General features: G+C 41.4%; 2 protein-coding genes across 8 annotated transcripts in view; both read right to left on the reverse strand.

The window, feature by feature from the left end:
- The window catches only part of phldb1a (pleckstrin homology-like domain, family B, member 1a), a 31,260-nt gene extending 10,257 nt beyond the window's left edge, over positions 1–21,003 (reverse strand). For 2 of the 7 annotated variants that reach the window (XM_077592333.1, XM_077592332.1), the window contains exons 1-15: positions 20,729–20,997; positions 20,383–20,566; positions 15,139–15,240; positions 14,853–14,976; positions 12,546–12,716; positions 10,915–11,040; positions 8,915–9,852; positions 5,043–5,243; positions 3,510–3,641; positions 3,303–3,440; positions 1,766–1,894; positions 1,091–1,246; positions 730–840; positions 563–652; positions 354–473 (exon numbers count right to left, since the gene is read on the reverse strand). In XM_077592333.1, the coding sequence (XP_077448459.1) occupies positions 354–473; positions 563–652; positions 730–840; positions 1,091–1,246; positions 1,766–1,894; positions 3,303–3,440; positions 3,510–3,641; positions 5,043–5,243; positions 8,915–9,852; positions 10,915–11,040; positions 12,546–12,716; positions 14,853–14,976; positions 15,139–15,240; positions 20,383–20,412 (2,568 nt within the window). In that variant the 5' untranslated portion in view covers positions 20,413–20,566; positions 20,729–20,997. Of the gene's footprint in view, positions 1–353; positions 474–562; positions 653–729; positions 841–1,090; positions 1,247–1,765; positions 1,895–3,302; positions 3,441–3,509; positions 3,642–5,042; positions 5,244–8,914; positions 9,853–10,914; positions 11,041–12,545; positions 12,717–14,852; positions 14,977–15,138; positions 15,241–17,717; positions 17,844–20,382; positions 20,567–20,728 lie in introns of those variants that run through there. The other 5 variants (XM_077592327.1, XM_077592330.1, XM_077592334.1 and 2 more) reach the window with 5 other exon arrangements.
- A 1,226-nt stretch (positions 21,004–22,229) lies between these two features.
- On the reverse strand, positions 22,230–22,862 carry h2ax (H2A.X variant histone). Its single transcript, XM_077592456.1, has one exon. The coding sequence runs from the start codon at positions 22,795–22,797 to the stop codon at positions 22,372–22,374; it is 426 nt and encodes a 141-aa protein (XP_077448582.1). The 5' UTR covers positions 22,798–22,862; the 3' UTR covers positions 22,230–22,371.
- Between the last annotated feature and the right edge of the window lie 399 nt (positions 22,863–23,261).

Consider the following 23,261-nt stretch of genomic DNA (forward strand, 5'->3'; position numbering starts at 1 on the left):
CCAGATTGGTGAAAAGGTACCCTCTCGATGGGATGGAATGAAAACTCACTGTGGCCCTTTGTGGAATAGTTTGCCCACCCTTGGTCTAAACTTTAGTCTAAATTTAGCTTTAGACTCTAAAGTTGTCTGTTCATCAATGTGTGCAGGTATTTGCTATACATTTTCTTCTTCTTTTACCACAGGCTCAGCAAATATTATACTTAGAACTGGGCTGGTCTTGCATTGAATCTCATTTCAATATGATATGGCATGCCAACAATCAGAAAGCAAATACGGAGCATCTATGCATCAAATTAACATGCTTTGAATTCACTGCATATTTTGTTTGAAATTCTTCTTTCAGTTGTCTTTACCTCCTGTGGCCTAACGGGGTACACTTCAGGGGAAAGGGTGTGTAAGGTAGAGGAGGGACATTGGCTATGAGACGGGTCATCGTCAAAAACAAGGTCAGGTTCGTTGATATGGAGTAAATCCTGTTCAAAAAAGGTTAGCAAATTTAAACAAAAAATGCTGTGTGTGTGTCTTCCAAGTACTATACCAATTTTCTGTTGTGCTCTCTTACCTCTTTCATTTTGCTGTTGCTCATTGGGAAGTTTCTGCCACCAGTCATGGTTTGGTACCGGTTCTCCAGGGCACATAACCTGTCCTGCTCCTGTAAGAGTACCATAAAGTGCATGCAGTATTGTACACAGGAGTTCTCATTTTCAGTTATTGTGGCTCTATTCGCACCTTATGTAACAGCTGTAAAGTATTCGCCCTTTCTTTTGCCATCCTTTCACAGTCATGAGTCGCTTGCAAACCCAGTTGCTTCACCTGAGCATCTAGAGTTGCCATTTTCTCCTAAGAAGAGATGATGATTATGTCAAACTATGATAACATTAACTCGGTCACTACTAGCCTGGGAAAGAGTAAGATAAAACTATCGAAATAATACAATACTGGTGTCTGTGTCATTCATGTCTAAAAATTGCTGTAAATTTGATGTCACAATTCTCCTGGTACTCAATAAACTCTCCTTTGCCATGTAAGGCAATGTATTAAAGTATTAAAGAAACTATGAACTATGAGTTGCTGTTCTGATATATGTCACCTTCCTCTTGGCCACGCTGCAGTGATACTCAGTTTGCTGCTGCAGAAACTGCGAGCACTGTGTCTCCTTTTGCTCTTCCAGACTGCTTTCTTCCTCTAATTGGCAGAACTCAAGTTCCTCAAATTGTTTGGTGCCAGCTTCCAGAGCTTCAGCTTTCTACCCATGCAGAGACACAAGGTTGAATAAAATACTCATGTAAAAACAGGAAACAACTCTTAATCCCTATTAAAGTGTCAAACTATTTGGAAGAATCATCAAAGTGATGGAAATATGAATAATTCTGCACATCTGCTACCAGACCCGGAGACAGATATTTTATCTACTTCCACCTTACATGCATTGAATGATTAAAAGGGATTATTGCAGTATGGTGCATGCCTATTTTAGAACAAATGTGTTAAGGTTAATGATTGATTATAAGGCAGGGTTTTCACCTCTATTCAAATAGAGGCAATCAGCAGAAGCATATAGTCTGGTGTCTCATACTTACAAAAGGCATAGTAAGATATTTAAAGAAAGATAGGCAGAACAAAAGAAGAAATGAGAGCACACGTATTATTACTATTATATACACTTTATTATCTTGGGTTTTTGTACATATAGTAGTATGCCTCTCTTTGTTCTGTATATGGTAACTCACTGTTGCCAGCCTATGGGCTGCGTGAGAACACTGACCCTTCTGAGCTGCTCCTGTAACTCTTCCCTTAGAGATAAGGGGCACTTATCAAACTGCTTCTTCAGCTCATTGTACTCATTCCTCTGCTTTTCCAGGACCTTCCGCTCTGCCGAGACATTAGCCCTCCCCTACAAACACATGGAAACACACACACACACACACACACACACACACACGCATACACACCAAAGATTGTGTCGCGACTACGAATGGGCATGGTGACATTGCATGAGTTGTAGTTTTCAATTTGTTTTTCAGAAGTTGTTTTCAGTTTCTGTATTTACTCTAGTCATCTGCCTGTGCACGATTGCCAACAAAAAAGAGAAGGTTAAATTACTTTTTCCTAAATCCTACATTTAAAAATATGTGGAAACGGATTAGGGCCACTGACAAAAAAAAAGTGGCCAAGATTTTGACTTTGACATCTCAATCAAATAAATAAATTACATGAAGAAAACAAGTTAGCTCTAAAATCTCACTGTGTTTTTTGTTTTGTTTTTTACTATTTTACAGTTAATCCACCCAAAACAATGGATCACTGAACGGCCACTTTTTCAAGAATTCTGGTTGTGACATCACAACCAGAATTGATAATTTCTAGGTTTTCAGTGCTGCATAAACGGGTAAATGTTGACAGAATGACAGAACGGTCATATAGTACCAAGACAAGAGAATAGCACACCTATGTATAGTAAACTAGTAATTGCAAAAAATGGCAGCTCATTCTAGGTGTGAAATCATTTTCTGTTAGGCTAGGGCATTTTTAGTGGGTGGGGTCAAGACATCTGAGGTAAAAGACTATCTACTTAGCCTGTAATGTCATTATTGAACCTTTTCTGTCAACTTCATGAAAGGATTTGTGTCCAAATAACGGCCTGTTATCATTTTAAAGTCGCTTGCGATAGCATTTCATAGCACCTTTAAAGTCAGAATTCTGACAGCAAAGTCAGAAGCTTGGTCTCTTTTTTTTCTTCAGTGGCCTTTATCGTCTTTAGCCCCCCTAAAAAAATCTTATAAATCCCTTTATTCATTGCGGAAAAAAAGTTTTTTCTTGGAAAAAAACGATGAAAACATTTACTATTGTTTAGTGATCCCCAAATCTTCCATTTTCAATGCTCAAGGAATTCCAGCATGTACAAATGCCCATTCTTAGTCCACACACTTAATCTGAAAAGACAATTTAAAATAAAAAAAAAGCATGCAACCAAGCATTGTTGACCAAAGCAGTTTTAGTTGATTGAAGCATTTTGTCATATTGTCAAAGGTTGAAAAGCTTCATTAATGTTATTTATCGGGTTGCTAACAACATTAAAAGCAAAGTCAGATCTGAATCAGCAGTTAAGTGTTAAACCAATTCGGTTAAGCCCATGCAGAAAATGTTGTATTCAAATTCCAAATGTTACAACACTTTTTCTTTACCCACCACAAAACAAGTAATGCTTTGAGATTTGTGAAAGTTGCTCTCGATTTGGTATTCAGCACATGTCAAACATTCACATGCATGCATTCCATGGTGTTTATTGGTGTTGTGCTAACCTTGTCCTTCTCCCTCTGGGTGGCATTTTTCAACTGGCTGAGTTTGAGCTGGAGCTGAGAAATAAGCTCCCGTTCTGCCTCCTCCTGCTCCTGCTCTGCCTGCCTCTCGGCCTGCAGTAGAGCCTGTTCCATCTCCACCTGAAGGGGCCAAAGCAAATGTCACCTTCATCCTACGCTAAAGGGAATAGCCATATTGAGCTTTGTGACCTCTTGTTTGGTCTCTTTGAGCTGCTGCTCCAGCTCGCTGACTCTGTGCCTCAGATGATCCACCCTGTCTAACATCTTGCTTCTCTCCTCTTCCAGGTAGATCTGCTCCTGACCGGCAGAGAACTCCTCACACTAATATCAGAATAAGTATAAAAAAGGGTTTGGAAAAATGATGTAAGTAGAGTGTCATTAATAGTAGCTTGCAAAGCTACCATCTTATACTATCTCATCTCATTTTATGAACTGCTTTATCCTCACTAGGGTCGCAGAGGGTGCTGGAGCCTACCCCATCTGACTTCGGGCCAAAGGTGGGGGACACCCTGTATTGGTGGCCAGCCAATCGCAGGGCACAAGGAGAAAAACAACCATTCACGCTCACACTCATACCTAGGGCCATTTTAGAAGGTCCATTCAGCCTACCGTACACGTCTTTGAAATGTGGGAGGAAACCGGAGTACCCGGAGAAAACCCACACAGGCCCGGGGAGAACATGCAAACTCCACACAGGTGGACCGACCTGGATTTGAACCCAGGTCTCCCACGGTGAGGCCGACGCGCTAACCACTCATCCGCCGGGCCGCCCATCATCTTAAAATAATCAGGTTTTTTTTCCAATAGCGTTGGCCGCCCAGCCACCAGAGTTCTTTGCACAACACAGGGAAACCTTTATTTCACCCCCATAAAATGATATATATTTTCACCAAAAATAAGCCAAAAAACGCAGTTACGCCAAAATTTTCCAATGAACTATTCTTTTCATTTTTAATGCCTCTATTCATCATTCATTTTGGTGGTCCAAATACTTTTCTCCTACTAATTTCCAACCCAGACCTGAAAAAATGTACACTGGCACACCTCACTATTGCTGGTTGTGAATTCTATTCTAACCAAAACCTGTCCATTAAGGTCCATTGACATTCAACTATTGATGCCATTGACCAATGGTGGCCTTAAACGTCCATTCCCTTGACGCCAATGTACATCGATGCCATTGGTGCCCATGTACATCAAAGCTATTGATGGCCATGCATGTCAGTTTCGGCACTCGGACGTTTCGTCAAAAGATGTTTGGTCCCCGGACGTTTGGTCCCTGGACGTTTGGTAGAACGGACTCTCTCTCTCTCATGATTATAATTTTGAGAGCAAAAGATTACCTGGTTGCTCGCTTTCAACAGTAAACTCTCTCTCTCTCTCATAATTTGACAGCGAGCGAACCCGGCGACCAAATGTCCGGTCAATGGCCCGTCCGTCCTACCAAACGTCCGGGGACCAAACGTCTTTCGACGAAACGTCCGGTCACGGCCAGAGTTTCATTCACATGATGTAACCCTGTTATCAACAATAAGTGACCCCTAAATGCCCTCGCATCAAAAAGAAGTGAGCTGATATAAACAGAAAATGACCCCAAAATATACAAATCAACAAGAAGTGAACTGATACACAGAAAATGACTCCAAAATAAAACCAAATCCAAATCAAACAGGAAGTGGCCTGATTTGAACAGTAAGTAACAACAACAAAAATTTGTATGACCTCTTGTTGGGTACTCTCTGTGCTGCTGGACTCCTCCGCCTGCGCCTCCTCATCATTCTCCTTCCCCTTCTGCATATCTCCACTTGCTCCTCTTCCTCCCCTTAGCAACCCACTCCTCACTACCCCCGCCAGCTCGGCCGCGCCGTCCTCATGGTTATAGCCGGCACACAGATTGAGAATGGTCTCCAGCCTCTGTCGCTCCTGCAAAAGAGGGGCGAGACAGCAAGAGGGCTTGATTCATACTGTAGAATGTGTTGCAGTGTACACTTGAAAGACACGGTCCCGTTTAAGCAGCTGTCCCAAAGCCATAGCGGCTAGACGGCTGAAATGTGATAGCAAGACGCCCAAAGATAGTGTATTTAGTTTTGGGAGGGGCGAAAGCATGGTAAAATCAGTTGGAATTCGTGAGAATCAACCCATGGTTCGATTTACTTGTAAGTAAGACTTTTTGGATACTATCGATTTTTCAAGGAGGAAAATTAAGGCTTATCTTTAAATGAAGAATTAGGCCACTCGATGGTGTAGTGGTGTTGAAAAGGAGGGAATTAATCAAGAATTAGCCTGATGATACAGCAGGTATTGCGTACTATAGTTTTTATAATTTATGTTTTTCCCACCATCTATCGGTCTTGAATACTGTATCTGAAAAAGCCCATTTGTTTACATTAAGGCAGACATAAACTTTCCAAAAATGTATTAGCAATCTGTAATAATAAATTAATTTGAATATTCACTTCCCCAAACTGTTTAAATCAAATGCCCCTAAAATTTCTTCTTGCACCCTGAAAAGGATAACTTTAAAGTAGATGGTTTGGAGTAATAATAATAATAACTCTGCGATCCTTGTGAGTATAAGTGGTACGAATTTTGAATAAATAATCCCAATAAATATTGGTTGTTAATAGAAACAATAAAATAGCTTTTTTTTCCAAATTGCAAGTTTACCCTAAAGCATTAAAGTGAGTTTGTTACTATCAGCAAGGATAGCAGAACATATCATTATCATACCCATTGTACACAAATGCAGTATTAAGGAAAATAACTATACCAGAAGAACAAGTACTTTTAGTCATCTGGCTTTGAAGTTATTTGCATGTAATGGGAGCAAAACAAACAAATCAAAGTACTTAAAAATGAAGTGCGCTGAATAGAAATGTTAAGTAAATGAGAAATGAAGGTGGAGACCTTTTTTAATTCAATAGGTTGTAAAATGTGGCCTTTATATTACAATTATGATTGATTTTGTAAGTGTTCAACTTCAGGAGAGAAGAAAGCTAACTTAATTCGCGGGCTCATTCTAATAATAACATTTCTGTCAATTTCTCTCTCGCAGCGACCTTTGCTATTAGCAAAAGCTGAAGTGAAGCATGTATACGCAAGGAAATCCTCTCTTTGTCCTCTCGTCTATAGATTTGCAACATTTTCTTCATGCTTTTAATCTTTTAAAAGCTTTTTAAAAACATGTCGTTAAATGTCTTTGGAACAAGTGCACAATTTGATCCCTAAGAAATTGCAAATAAGCTTTTATTTTTATCATTTTTATCTAATGTCCTTTTCCGTTGTTTATAACACGTATCACGTGCTTATAAAGCCTGGCATGAATTAAAACCAAAAAAACGTAGGTGACGTAGATCAAATAAAAACACCTGTAGCCTTGAACATACATTTTTAGCCGCACCGTTTAGAGGTTAATAAATGCATGTTATGGAAGGCAGTATTCATCACAACTAAGTAAACATGTAATGTTGCAACTTGTGACTGTGAAGTGTGAGTGTATGACCTTGGCATGCTTGCATGCTTATCTTAGCCTGTTACTCGTCTGATTCAATTGCATATTGCCGGTAACCCTTATTTATCACCAGAGAGCTTGGAGTTCCTGAAATAGCGAACATCCACCCCCAGCGGTACCCTCAGCTGTCAAAAGCCAGCTGGAACGAGAGCTATAGTGGGCGTGGATAAATGGATGACGGATAGCTAGTGTGTCATCTAGAATCTGCGACACTGGTGTGGGCCCTCGGTCAAATATACATTGCTTCTAAAGTTTGAACGCTATTTCACGTTGCAAGTAAATATAGTGTTTGAAAAACAAGACTTATGACGGTCACCCACACCAGTAAGAGTGGTGAATTAGTGACTCTTTGGTTTATACATAACAATCTTGGACACAAATGTGGAAGTGGCATGTTACTGTTATTTTAATTCCATGTTTACTTGACCATTTTGTGTTGTTAAATCAGCGTGCATACCGAAAAGCAAAAGTGGCATCATTTGTATCACTGACCCCCTTTACTGAAATATATATACCAGTGGCGGGCCGTCAGGGCCTCCAAGGCCTTCTTTGCTGGCCTAAGAAATATCTGCCTCATATTATATTTTGTCCATCAATACTTTAATTACATAATACATTTAACCAATCACATTTCAGCCATTATTTGTTGCCAGGGTCCGAAATCTGCCTCAAGGCCTTCACAATCAGTTCTGCAGGCTCTGCTGCATTAAACAAGCGCCGATAAGACTGTTGCTTTAATCAATCAGATTTCGAATTGGCAACACCACAATGCCTTGTCGCAGGCGTAGGGATACGTCATTGCCTCGTCGCAGGTGTAGGGATACGTCATCGCTTTCACCAACTATGATTGGCTAGTGATTAGCCAGAGCTACCAAACTGTATCTATAGCGAGCTGCACAAGCTAATATATTGTTGTGTTGATTTAAAGCAATTTTCAAGACGGACTATGCCAGAAATACGACAGGGCAGGACCAAGTTTCAGGATTAGCTTTGATGGCGATAGAAAAGAAGGAAGAAGGAAGAAAGAAAGGAGGATGGATATTGTGTACAGTTAAAAGCAAATCTGCAACAAAATCCATTTGTTTTGCTCTGTCGGCCATTGTGGGTGGAGTTTGCGATCTTTGGCTGCCTCACTAAGGCTTTGGCCCGCTTACTCTCTATAGCAAGCCAATAATAGTTGGTGAAAGCAATGACGTATCCCAGCCAGCAAAATGCCAATGCCTATGAAAAAGCATTGTGGGGTTGCCAACTCGAAATCTGATTGGTTAAAAGCAACAGTCTTGTTTAATGCAGCAGAGCCCGCTGAACTGATTCTGAAGGCTTTGAGGCAGATTTCTGATCCTGGCAACAAATAATGGCTGAAATTTGATTGGTTAAATGCTTCAATATGAAAACACACATCTGGAAGCAGTGGAACCAGGGGGAAAAGCTATGAAAGGAAGCTAACAGACCATTTGGAATAATGAGTATTAATGGACAAAATATAATATGATTAAGATATTTCTTAGGCCAGCAAAGAAGGCCTTGAAGGCCCTGGCGGCCCGCCACTGATTATATACCATTATTAGCATTATCGCAATCTACTTTTACCGCGTACTGTTAAATCTGGGATGTTGTCAGGATTCCAACTCTGAAAGAAGTTTTAAATTTTTTCATTTCCATGCGCCCAAAATACAGTCGCCGTGTAAACGATAGGGCCTCCTAGAAAAGCTTTTGTGTTTTCACTCCCATTCCTGTTTTCATGTAAACAGCCCCTTTGATGGCAAAAGGATTTAGCTATCAACAAGTGGTTTTAATACATAATTCCTTTTCTATCCAAACACCACAACACATACTCTGAATACTTGACATATCTTGGCAGTAAATGAGTTAACGGTCATTAGCCATTTCAAATGAGGGCAAAAATGTCCTACGTGAAGATTTCTCCATCTCTCAATTATGTGAGGTAGAACCTGCATAAGTTATATTAGGCTCAATATAGTATGCATTGCCATGCATTCATGGACAATGCATCTGAGCTACCTGAAAGATAACTTCCAATTTGTATTACATCTGCAGTAAATAATTTGGTTATCTGACTTACCAACTTCTCCATTTCCTGGTCGCGTAGCCTCTCCTCTCTCTGCCTGCGATGGTACTCCAGAAGCTCATCCTCATTGTCGCTGATGGCTGATATGCTGTTCTTGCGCTCCCGGGAATACGGTTTTGTAAAATTGCAGTCTTTAGCGGACGATCCGTTGGTGGGCTCACCCGTCTTTCTTTGGGTGCGAGGACTCGTGGCGGGAGATGAGCCAGACAGAGTACCTGAGGTGAGGCTATTGGCCGAATTGTTAGTTGGATTGTGGGCGTACAAAATCCTCATGGCCTCTGGTTTTGATGGCACTGTGGGTTTGCGATGAGTCTTTGGGCTCCGCTGGACCGCTTTGGCGGTCAAGGTCTGCAATCCTTGAGTCCCTCGGCGAGGCCCGTAAGGACTCAGAGGAGGAATGCTGGTAGATCCCGTGGGATCAGGAGTTCTGAGCCTCTGAGGAACGTCACTGTGAGGGAGCAGCTCTCGCCCGGGACTGAGGTGTCTACTCTGAAGGGGGGAACCTCTCATTTGAGGACTTGCCGCGGCCACCGGTGGAGAGTTTTGACTTCCGGACCCCCTGCTGGGCAACGTGGGGCTTGACATGACCTCTGACATGACATTCCTGAGCAGCTTGGGACTGCCTTGTGCTCTCTGGCAGTCAGTATTACAACTTGAGGTCATAGAGAGGGATGTTCGTGGATGGGGTATTGGCACGTTGGAACGTGGAGGTGCAAGCGGAGCATTTGCCGCCAAAATGTTGTACTCTTCTCTCGCCGTGCCGCTTCTGCCGTTCAACGTAGAGGGCCGATGAAGTGAAGTTTTCGCCGTTTTGGGGGATGCTGGCAGCTTCTGTGAGAGGCTGCTATGGATGTCCTTAACTGAATTGGAGGTTTTTGAGCTGCTATTCCTAGGAATAGAATGGTGGGTCCCGTTCAAGATGCTACTGGAGCCTGCAAGGGGGAGAAGAGGGACACAAAGAGAAACACTTGTGCGTCAGGATCGCTGTTAAACAAACAAAGAGACACACTTAGAAGGACAGTTGCACAAACACGAGTAAACAAACATGGGAGGACCTGACTCGGTCACATTTGGCCGCCCCTAAAAAGGAAGAAAATGCCTGCTTGGACAAGTTATTTCAAAGGCATAGGGACATTGTTTCTTTGTTGGCTAAGATGGAGATAAATGTCTAGGGGCCCGTGTTTTGCGGTTGGGATGTTATGCTGTTCAGTTGTGTAGTAATCCTTCAGGGATCTGGAGTTGCTAAATATAAAAGCTGCAGCAGTGGGACCCGAATGAAATCAGGGCTTGGTCAGGAAAGAGTGGGTTCAACACAAGGAAGGGTGTGGTGCCTTCTTTATGTCCAATAAGGTCAGTTTGGTTGCTGCCACAATAGGTGACACTCACTTTTACCACTCTAGTAGATTTTATGATCATCTTAAATTAGCTATTAATGCTTTTTTTTAAGCATTGAGTTGCAGTGGTGTTGTACACAGCATCCCACTCAAATATTTCAATAATGTATTCACATTTATTATAAGCATGGAACAGGGCAGTTGTACACAAATCTGAACCTGAGAAAATACGTTTATTTTACAACTTGTATGATAAAAAGCAAAAATATATGAGTTTTGTAGACCATTCTAACACAATAATTGTGTATAACAATGGGGACATGCCTCAAGTGTAAAGCAGGATTTTAAACCAGACCCCATTCAAACTGGGCCGCAGATAATTAGTTCTTAACAAGCTATTTTAGAATCTACTCACGGATGGCATCCAAAGGTCTTCCAAATTCACAGACCAACCAAAGCATAGATGATTTTATGAGTATAAACCATTCCTTGGTTTTATATATATGACAACATGATTTTTGGATTTGCAAGTATAGTCCCATTGCAGCCCTGTTTATGTAAGAATGTACGCTTTTGCAATAATATTAGATGCAAATGGTAACAAGAAACGCACTACACATTTGTTGCTGAGCATCTGGCTTCAGGATTAGAAATATTTACCAATTTGCTGTGCTTTTGATGTGCTTAGAGCATGGCTTCCTCCTGGCAGCATGTTCTTCATCCTCAAGGCCTCTTCCGGATGGTTGAAGCGGAAAAAAGTGGACTGACCAAAACACAGCATGCAGCCTGTCAATAATAAAGAAAAAGATCATGTGACTAACAGGCTGTCACATTGTCATTCAAAATTTAATATGGCACTCATTTAAGTGATTGGCTGCCATTGACGGCACTATCCAATCCATTTTGATTGGGAGAGGCTGGCAGCGAAAGAGATTTGACGTCTAGCTCCGTCAATGGCATTGAAACATGAGCATTCACAGGCTGTCTTCCCATTTTTAATGCTTTGGAGGTCTATTGTTGTACATGTCTGGCAGTTAATTATTGTGAAATTAAAAACAAAATTATAGTGTTATTGGGGGTCAATTTTAAAATATCGTTCTTATTTACATTATATTCATTTATACATTCATTCATTCATTTTCTGAACCACTTTATCCTCACTTGAATCACGGGGGGTGCTGGAGCCTATCCCGTCTGACTTCGGGGAGGAGACGGACAACCATTCCCTTTCACACTCATACCATGCATGGGTTTTTTTGGAATGTGGGAGGAAACCGGAGTACCCGGAGAAAACCCACACAGGCCCGGGGAGAATATGCAAACTCCACACAGGTGGACCGACCTGGATTTGAACCCAGGATCCAAGAGCTGTGAGGCTGACATGCTAACCACTCAAGCCGCCAGGCCACCTCATTTATACATGGATGGATTTAAAAGATATAAAAATACAACAATGATTAATAACAAAAACTACATTTAATATTTGCGGCCCACTGGTCGAACAGTTTGCACGTCAGTCTCACAGTTCTGGAGTCAAGGGTTCGATACCAGGTCAGACTTCACTGTGTGGAGTTTGCATGTGTTTGTGTGGGTTTTCTGCGAGTATTCCTTTTCCTCCCACATCCCAAAAACATGCATGGTAAACTCGTTGAACACTCCCCTAGATATGAGAAGTACGCGTGAATGGTTGTCCGTCTCATTGTGCCCTACGACCACTGTCCACCGATTCAGGGTGTCCCCTGTTTGGTGCCCGTAGTTAGCTGGGATAGGCTCCAGGGGGGAAAATTAATCAAATTAGTGAAATGTTTTACCGAAGCCCAGTCATCAAAAATAACTCACATGTAATTTAATCAGTGAGTGAAAGCGACTCCTTGCTCAGCATGTCCAATGGCTTGTCTGATTTCCATTCAAAAGATATTCCAAATGAAAAATGCCAATACATTAAATATCCACAAAACATTAATGAAGCAGATTTCCTTATGTTGAAATACAACCAGAAAAATAGATTCCTCTTTTCTTTCAGCGTTGATCCTCCGTATAAAAAAGATTTTAGTTTAGCAGCTGCTGGTTCGACACACATGGGCTGATGACTGGCTTCAAATGATACGTAGCTGCTGGCTATGATCCCAAAATAAGGCACAACTGAGTTGGCAGGACTGTGCTGATGCCCTTTTTATTGTAAGCATGCATGCCATTGTTAAAAGCATAGCTGGACAGATTTAAGGTGGAGAAAAGAACTACGGCATTCATTCAAAAGTTCTTTCCTGTTACCATGAATCACTTCCTCCTACCTTGAGATAGACGATAAGGCTTGGTGATGGAGAGTCCGTCTGCAGAGCATTGGTTCCCGCATGGATATAAGGTAATGATCCCAGCCTGGTTTTCAATGTAGCAGTGTTGACTCTTTATGCCAGCCCCCTGCAGTGTGATGTCCGTCCCTCCGCTGCCCAGTGTGGTCCTCCCTGCAACAAAAACATTTTCCCAGCGTCACGTGCACTCGTGAATAATAAAATAACAGAGGTCAAGAGCGCATGGGCCCAAATGTTGTCACTGCATTCTATAGCTGAGTGTGGAGTGACAGGTGCTACGCTGCAGAGATGCGTTTAGTATGACAGCGTCTGCTGTCATTTTATTGACTTTGTCCGCATTGGAAAGTTGGAGCTCTCAGAATTGAAGCTATTTTCCCGGTAGAATATTTTGCGCCCAGAGCTGTCAACACACGGTAACAAACCGTTACAGGCCACCGCATACTAAAATGGGTGACTTATAGGAACATATAGGCGCATGTTTTGACTCTGAATATGATTTTCATTTCGCTTGAGAAAATTCACAACACACACACCGCCAACATATGGAGGCCCTAAGGCAAGGGTGTCAGACTCCGATTGGTTCACGGGCCGCTTTAACGTCAATTTGATTTCATGTGGGCCGGACCATTTTAGATATAATATTTAGATTTTTTTAATATAAATGGATTAAAAGAACTGGATTAAAAGCCCTGAATATTCAGTTTTTTATAGATCTAAAACAATGTTTATTTTAGCTTTTTTTAAATATATTTTTAGATTTTACAAAATGATTTTTGAACTAAAAACACAGAAACAAATGATTAAAAATTACAATTATTTATTTAAAAGGGGGAAAATCAGGAAATTTAATATACATCTATACTCTTCATTTTAATTTGGTCCTAAAACAGAAAGTCAGCACTCATGATTTACTTTCCCGGGCCACACAAAATAATGCGGTGGGCCAGATTTGGCCCTCGGGCCACCACTTTGACACATGTGCCCTAAGGCATTGGAGTCCATAGCGGTCCCCAAGAACCATAGTGGGTCCTGGTTTTCATTCCAACTGATAAAGAGGATTCATTTTCACCGTTATGGTGTCTTAAGTGTCATTGGTTTATTGCCATCAGGTGCTGCTGGTTTCAGAAGAAACCTCATTGGTTAAACTGTGTGTACTCGATCAGTTGGAACGAAAATGGCCCTTTGTGGAATAGTTTGGACACTCTTTCCTCTAAGGCAGGGGTGGGCAAACTATTCCACAAAGGGCCGCAGTGGGTGCGGGTTTTCATTCCAACCCATAGAGAGGGCACCTTTTCATCAATCTGGTGTCCTACAAGTGCAATCAGTGGTTGCAGTCAGGTGCTTCTTGTCTTCTGCAGAAATCTCATTGGTCAAACTCTCTGTGCTGGATAGGTTGGAAAAAAAACCTGCACTCACGGCGGCCCTTGAGGACCGGTTTGCCCACCCCTGTTCTGAGGGGACATGGAAGAAGAAGAAAAAAGAAAAGAAAAAAGCTGATGATGATGAAGGGGGGAAAAAGTGCCCCAGAAGGAAAAATAAAACAAATGACCAAGGGGGTGAGACAGGAGCAAAAAATAAAATGAGTAGGAGGATTAGGACATTGAAGTTGAATTGAAATAAATAAATAACATTGAAGCCAACAAAAAAAAATCTATGAAGATTAAAAAACAGGTTAATTGAAGATAATATTTAGCACTAACTGAGCCTCTAGGTCAGTTTGGACACATAACCTCTCCAATCATTTTGTTTTGATATATTTTTTTAACCTATTACACAACAAAGACAGTAATAGAGTAAGACTTAAAATACAGTTTTTGTGGTCAGGAGATACCTGCCCCTTGGGTCAATAGCCAGGTAAACAATTTCTGTGCCATATTTCTGATGGCACATTTACTAGCCCATAATAATCTCCCTTGAATCTCTCAAGAGAGGTTCTTTTTCCCCCTATTGCGGCCTTGTACCAGCAAATATGACACAAAGAGCATCTCCTAGGGGGAATTTAGAGAGTCCAATCAGCCTACCATGCATGTTTTTGGAATGTGGGAGGAAACCGAAGTACCCAGAGGAAATCCACACAGGCCCAGGTGGATGTGACCTGGATTTGAACCCAGGACCCCAGAGCTGTGAGGCCGACATGCTAACCACTTGCATCACCGGGCCGCCCACACAAAGATTATGCATTAGAAAAATTGTGATCAAAATATGGATTTGTGATCCACTGTCACAACAAACACCACACTGTAACAATAATTAGACACATACAAACATATTATAGTGCGCACACATTACCTTCTTGCAATGGCAGTAAAGTGATTGCTGTGCTCAAGCGCCCACTTCCCAAACTGACCAGATGGGGACGCTCTGCCTGAACTTTCAGTGACTTGCCAGTCTCGATCAGGTCTAAAGGAGTACCCTGTCGAAGGGAGATGGTTTGAAAATAGTGAAATGGAGATACAGACAGTTAGTCCTACATGTATTCTGTTATAAGTTCATTTGAGAGTGAGGTAATAAAAAAACAGTCTCTTTGTCAAAGTTGTTTTTTCATGAATTGTCCCTGGAGTGGAATCTGACCCACCTGCAGGACCTGGTGTGTTTCACGGCCCCTCTCCACTGGACCCTTGCCCCGGTATTCCATGTCTGCAGGGCTGATGTCCAAATTTCCTGACACCTGATGCTCCTGAAGGTGGCACAGATATGGATGCAAATGGAAAGAAAGAAAGGCGTGGAATTAAATCTCAGAGACGGGTGGGAACTCTGCCACTACAGTTGTACTACAATGGGAACAGTGCCTTCCATAGAGAGCCTCATGCCCCAGTTATAAGCCCACGTGATTCTGCCTATTATACTAGGGGATTGTTTCTCCGGGACTTGTTGGGTAGAATGATGGCATTGATTTACGCCTTAAAACAGGCAAAAATCTGGAATTTTATCACAGATTGGACGACTGACATTTTTCTTATTTGCAATTCCAGACTTGCTTGCCAGGTGCGACATGAGGGTCACATCACATATCCTACCTTCGCTAAGATGACTCATATAGATACAAAACTCTCCAGACAGATGTTGCCGATTACAAGCAGCTGTCTGCACATCGCTGTTACATCAAAAGAGGGGAAACAACAGCAACAAGATCCAGACGTGACCCCAAAAGCCACATGTAGATGCAAAAAGAGCCATCTTTCTCTCCAAAAAAATCACCCAATCTATTTGATTCCTACTATTACAGTAAACATAATGTAAAAATTGAAAGAAAATACTAAGCATTTTGAATTTACAGTGCATATTTCGGATTCCACTCACTAAACTAAAGAATAAAAGGCCCATGTCACATTGTTTTTACAAATTAATTAAACCCACTGCTGACCTTTGTAGAATAGTTTGCCCACCCCTGTGCTAGAATCATGTCAAAGAGTATTGAAAAATAAATTATCAAGACACACAGATCTAGAACTATTTAAATTCTGCAATAAAAAAAATGCAAAGGTATGCCTCTGCACAGTTGAAACTGATGACATTATTGAAGGGCAGTGGGAATATAACCCCTGGGTGTCCTACTCATAATGCCAACAACCACCCACTGTTTTGGACAGCAACTATTCTGAGTCACCATGCACTTCAGTTGAATTGATGAGTTTTAACCATTCTAAAATACTTGGTAACGCCTAGAAGATTATTGGTTTGCTTCGACGTACTCGTTCCTGTCAACTTATATGTTTTTCCCGTATTTTATACGTTTTTTGATCATTTCAAATTGTGTATGCCGTGTAACAACTTTTGTATGGGAAATTTTTTAAAGTTTTTTTTAACCGTTTTACCCATTTCGGCTCTAATCCGGATCGTTTCGGTCACTGGTAGCAGACCAAATTGTCGATTGCTGATATTGCCATCCTTTAAGCATGATATGCGCATGCATACTTCAGAGACACGCTTATTTATTTATATATTTATTCATGTATTTATTTATTAACTTACTTATTACCTATCTATTTATGTCTAAAATGCCTTTCATATTTCTGCATCCTTGCCTTCTTGCTACTGTGACAATGAAATTTCCCGAATACGGGATGAATAAAGTTATCCAATCCAATGTGCGTCAGTCAGTCCGCCTTTTCACTATATAAATATAGCGCGTCAGCAAGCAATGTACCCAGACAGTCAAGCCGTCAGCGTCATACAGCGACATCTACAGGATCTTGAATTTAGTGCACACAAAAGGCACGGCAACTGATTGGGCACCCAGTCCACTTTGGGGGAAATTTTAGACTTTTAAGTGCACCCTATGTGAGTAAATATGCGCCGCGTTGCTTTTGTAGTTTATTATCGCTTCATAAGGGGAATTGCAATCATTAATAAGTGGAGCAATTGGCCGAGATTGCCATTATGTGTACTGCAGCATCAGCAATTTCAGCTTCGTGCCACGACATCACATGACCCATACATCAAATCCAAAATTCTTCATCCCATTCTGAAATCAGTGACGAACAGAAACGCAACAAAGAGCCCCAAACCATCCACAGCTGCTGGCTTTCTAAGTTTAGCCTGGACTGCCTGAGACAACAGGGCGTTGTGTCTGCATCTGATGTCACTCCCAATGAGAATGCCGGGCAAAACCACTTTCTAGGACAATCCCCTCCAGTGTTCCGAATAGACCCGGCGATACAGAGAACAGAGCATGCTCTGACATTGGAGCCTTGGCGTCCCTCCTGCCAGCCCCCGCTAGCTGTCATCGCTCACGCGCGCCACGCAGTCAGCCACGGTGGGAGAACGCGGCCAGGGCCCATGTGCCTCGTCTACGTGACTCACACACAAGCCCGCCACCTCCCCCGAGCGTCGCTTATTTCGACGAACACACCCAAAGCCAGAGGGGAGTTTTAAAATAATGTGAGGCCTTCTACTGCAACCTGTCATTATTGGACCGGTTATGTCCTTCATAGCGGCCATGAGCTGCTGAAAATAGACACCGCCAGCCGCTCGGTTTGTTCTGTGACTTTTAAAGAGAAATCACATCTGCTTAGCGTGGTATAACAACAATTAAAGCGAGAGAAATAAAGACTGCACCTTGAATTATGAAGACAACAGTGTATTGAAGAACCAAGTAGTTTAACATGGTACCAAGTTTTTTTTTACTTGGATTGACACACATGCAGCACGTACCATCTCACTGCTCCCACAGGGTCCTCAAAAGAGTTATATAAGTATCCATAAATTGTGGTACAGATCAGTAATCCATTCAGCGGCATCCACATTGTTGTCAATGTCTGGCCTGAAGCTGTTTTTATTCTCCTACTGAGTTCCTTGACTATTTTCCCTCCTCCCAAACCCTTCTCCTCCCCATTCTGGTGCAGAGTTACAGTAGATTTTTTTTTCAAACGGCTCTTCTCTGTAACGACAGAAAATTCCATGTGAGACCTTCCGAAGACCACCACAGGTGATCAGAGGGGTCTTTTGTGAAATCCTTCCCTTTGTATTTTTTGATGAAGCCTGACAGATGGGTGAGGAAAGAACTTCTAATTTCACACCTCGAGTTTGATGGAATAAAAATGATTTTTTTTTCAGGTTAAATGGGGATTTGATCATTCGTGGCAATAATATTGCATGATGGGATAGACATACCACAGGAAGTGAGAAAAACATTCTCTATCTTTCTCGGCATTCCCGAGGAAAGGATGGGCTCAAAGGCCAATAGAAACAGTGGAAGTGAGTGGGAGAAAGAGCCCGCTACTGGTCCCTCTAGACTTTTCCCATGGTCAGGGCCAGTGTGGAGATGGAGGGAATGAAACACACCATGAGTCACACCAGAATAAAATAAACCAGACCAATATGCAGTTAAATGACCATTGTTAAGAAAACTCTCATTTTCTGAACCACTTTATCCTCACTAGGGTCGCGGAGGGTGCTGGAGCATCGTGTGCGGTCGTTTGGTCGCCGTCTTTTGGTCGCCGGTCTTTTGGTCACCGGTCTTTTGGTCGCCGGTCTTTTGGTCGCCCGGACCCAAATAACGGGCGACCAATAGACCGGCGACAAAACAAGGTAAAACAACACGGTCTACGCATCAATAAAAGCCAACAATGGCCCTGAGCAGTTTCACTGAGCGGACGTGTGAGTGTATAAGAGTTTGTATGTACATGAGTTGTCCTCTTAGGAAGGGACGTCAGTCAGGGTCTTAACAAGTTCTCCAACAAAACACAATAAAAGTACGGGGAATTTGGAGCTTGGTTTAGCCTAATAATTAATAGGGCATTAAGTATGACTAAATAATAATTCACAGTTTGTATTTAGGGAATTTGAGCAACGATTTAAATGGTAATTATCAATAACCTTCCGGGCGACCAAAAGACCGGCGACCAAATGACCGAGTACCCTGGAGCATATCCCAGCTGACTTCGCCGGGCCCCTCTGCTCGTCTAATCTAATATGGCTTCTTTAAATTTGCATGGGACCAATGTGTACCTACTAGTTACAGTGGTTTCTGAGGAATTATGTTTACAGTGAACTTGCATGACCTGCTGTCACTGAGCAGCAGACCAGATGTGTACAGGATGTCTGCATGAATGAGTGCAAAAAGGTAGAAGAGAAGACCAGACCAGATGGCAAAGAAAACATCTGGCTCCTATGACAGCAACTATGCACATCCTTATCAAGAAGAGAAAGGTATTTTCCTACATATGTGCCATTTCCTGATCTTATGAAGAACTGCTATTGGATCGATTAAAAACACTTGAAATCAGACAATGGATTAACATTGCAATGAAGCTTCTTTGGTATTCTCATCGTAATAAACCTGTCATTATGAAAATCAAGCAAACTTGGCGTCTGCTGAATTGTGTGTGTGCGTGTTGAAATGATATTGGGATCAGGCGATAAAAACGTTTTTAGTATCCATGACAAGTTATTTGAGAGAAAAAAAAATGTCATTTTGATCGCTCTGTCATTATGGGGTAACTGCTGCTTTGAAAAACTCTCTGATGTTTTTAGTGGCATTTAAAACACCAAGGATGGAACAGTTAGAAATTATAGCATGTGTACATGTGTTTTATCATTTTAATCATTTAATTCAAACTATAATACACCTGTGTCAAAGTGACGGCCTGGGGGCCAAATCTGGCCCGCCGCATCATTTTGTGTGGCCCGGGAAAGTAAATCATGAGTGCCGACTTAATCAAAAATCATATTAAAATGAAGAGTATAGATGTATATTACATTTCCTGATTTTCCCCCTTTTAAATCAATAATTGTAATTTTTTAATCATTTTTTTCTGTTTTTAGTTCAAAATTCATTTTGTAAAATCTAAAAATATATTTTAAAAAAAAGCTAAAATAAACATTGTTTTAGATCTATAAAAAACTGAATATTCAGGGCTTTTAATCCAGTTCTTTTAATCCATTTATTAAAAAAAATCTAAATATTATATCTAAAATGGTCCGGCCCACATGAATTCAAGTTTACGTTAAAGCGGCCCACGAACCAACCCGAGTCTGACACCCCTGCTATAATATGATGCTGTCAATCTTAACATGTCCACTAGGGTTATAACATTTCTCCAAAATCAAAGTCCTGCATCAAGATCGGAGGAAATTTTTGGTGTAATCAAAGAAACTAAACTCCATTTTTGACACTTAAAAAAAATCCCAGAAGAAAAAAGTAGAAAATACACATTACAACCAAACGATCATCAAAATATGATACAGGTTATAGAAGTTTTAAAAAGGTTTTGACACATGTCCATCTTGCCACAATAGTTTCTGAAGACTACAATATTTTCCAAACAGTATGACTTTAATTTACAAATACTGCATACTCACTCATGCACATTTGTACCTTATAATCCTTTTGGGGCAAATCCTTCATCTGCTACAATTCCTTAAGAGTGCTTCACTGGACGCTTGAGCTCCAAAGGGCATGAAACTCCTAACAAAAGCATCCTTTTATGGTGCTCTCAACTCATGATCTCACACTCAGTAGAAATGAGATGATTCCACCTGCTTGAAATGCAGAAAAGCACCTGTGGGATGGGGAAAAAGTGATGCATTGATAAAAAGAAACATTTGCAAATTTGACACAACTTCATAAATTGCTTTAAAGAGTCAAATTTGTATTGTAGTCCCTTTCTCTGTATCTCTCTACCATCATACTCCTGTAAACAAATATTTTAGCTGCTCATTACCCAGTCTGGCTGGCAACTTTATCCTGTTGCCTGTAAAACCCATTTAGATGAAGGATGATGAAGAAACAAGACGTGACAGCCGCTCAAATCCTTTCAAGCCTGTCTTCCTCCCAGAAGAGGAAAATATGTTCAGTTCCACTCAAGGCATCCACATTCATCCCGCTGCCAGGGACGTCCCTCTTTCCAGCTCTTGCTCGCGTAACCTATCATTTCTTACGCTATTGTTAAATTCAATCCATGTGGCTTTGTGCTAAAGAGGTATTTAAGATCTAGATTCTTTGAATTCTGATATTTAGTGCAAATTCATCAAGGCACGTGTGGAGCAGACTCTTATGTAACAACCTACTTTTGCTTTGACACATCTGAAAGTGTACAGTGGAAATTACAGTCATGACGGCCAAAATGTTTTATAATCTCCTCCCTGCGTGGAATTTTTAGCTCGCCACTTCACGCTCATTGACACGTTTTCAAGGCCAGAGTAATTGGTTCAGGCTGTCTTGTGCTGAATTTTTGGAAGGCGGGCAGGAGCTGAAAAAGACATTTCCAAGTGGCTCAAAATCACAGCTGACAATTGTTCAGGATGCTGAAAATCTCAGGTTCGGAAGACCTGGTAAATTTGCACAACGATCAGAATCACCATTGCAGGCCAGAAATACACAAAAAAATTGGGTTAATTTCTAAAAAAAATGCTTGATGTAAGTTGAAGTATTTAATTGATCTTCCATTTTCTGGCGAATTGTAGAACAGGCTCTCTAGTATTTGTAGTATACATGTGCCATCGCTTAAGTGTATCAGCAGTGAATATCATGATTTTTCTTTTCATTGTACAAGCAATGTAATAATTTTGTGTGGTTGGTTTTTGCTTTTCATTCATTTAAATGCAAATTTGAAATGAAATTTTTGACCCATAAAATTTGGGGGCTTTTTAATTACTGTTAACCTGTCAGTAAACTGAATAAAGGCATAATACTAATGATACTGCTCGGGTAAAAGTCACCAATTTCAAGGTAAAAACAGATTTTATTCATTTAGAACGCAAATGCGACATCTAGTGGAGATTCCACGTATACACGCTAAGATTTTTCAAAAAGAAAAACATGCACGTTATTTTGCCACAGAGTCTTCCACGTTTTCTGCTTGCAAATGAGCAAACCTAGAAAATTGTGGGATTATACAATTTCAGCTACTTTGAGTGTATTCTGCACAAAAGAAAACGCGATTTTATTCTTAGTAATAGTATGCAATTTAGAAGACTAGTACCACGTTGTCAACTCGCCTCCACTGTATTCAAAAGGCTTGCTTTTGGCGTAAAAAAAAAAACTATTTTACTAAGGTTAACAAATAGGCACCGTCTTCCACCGCGTTTGAGTGGGAAAATACAATTTAATAGTGTTGAAATCTTAGTTAACTTGAGCTTAATCTGTGGCATTGGTCAAACTCAGTGATATGTTGGAGGGTAACTTCCACCATTAGCAATTGTAGAAAAACCGTGCAGTCAAAATACAGCAGCTTTTAACAAATGAGTTTATTTGGAGGACAAAAGGTCATTGGGAATTAAAATCATGAGGAAATTAGCTCTTTAAAAGTGTCGTGGTGGCCCTTAAAAGGGCCTTTGGTTTAAAACAAAAACGTTAGCGGTGTGGCTAATACTCCTGCGATTGCGTTGTCGCCTTCTTTCCGCCCTTGCCAGAACTCGGGGCAGCCTGTCCAGTCTTCTTTGGAAGTAAGACGGCCTGGATATTGGGCAGGACTCCACCTTGGGCAATTGTAACGCCACCGAGAAGTTTGTTCAGTTCCTCATCGTTGCGAACCGCTAGCTGGAGGTGGCGGGGAATGATGCGAGTCTTCTTGTTGTCCCGGGCAGCATTTCCGGCCAACTCGAGGACTTCGGCGGTGAGATACTCCAGCACGGCTGCTAGGTACACCGGAGCTCCGGCACCAACGCGTTCGGCGTAGTTCCCTTTGCGCAAAAGACGGTGGACTCGACCAACAGGGAATTGGAGACCAGCCCTGGAGCTTCGGGTCTTGGCCTTGGCGCGGGCCTTGCCGGTTTTTCCTCTTCCAGACATAGTAGCGTTCTTCAAGGCACATGTAACGTTAGACTGTTTAACATACGCCGCACAACCCGGATATAAAACGCCTGGTTCGTCACGCCCTTTTGCGTGATTGGGTTTTATGACGATTCTCTATCGCGTGGTTGGCTTAGTGGTATCATAGCAAAATGGTCGGTGGTAATTGGTAGAAAGGATTTGATGACGGACCAATCATGAAGTCACTCTTGCAACAGTAGCCAATGGCGCCTCTTCCCTCTTGTTAGAAAACTTTGGCGCTCAAACAGGGAATCTTGGGCCCGCCCCCTGTAGATATCATATAAAACGTTAGATTTCCCAATTTTCCTTCAAGATTCAATAAAACGCGTCCTTAGAAATAGCTGTAGATTTGATCTAAGCGTCTTCATATATATACTTTATTTTACAAAATAACCAATATAATGATAACAAACGAGTTAACAGAGGAATGCTTTTAATAATAA

The sequence above is a fragment of the Stigmatopora argus genome, chromosome 22 (genome assembly GCF_051989625.1).
Source record: "Stigmatopora argus isolate UIUO_Sarg chromosome 22, RoL_Sarg_1.0, whole genome shotgun sequence".
Taxonomy (NCBI): Eukaryota; Metazoa; Chordata; class Actinopteri; order Syngnathiformes; family Syngnathidae; genus Stigmatopora; species Stigmatopora argus.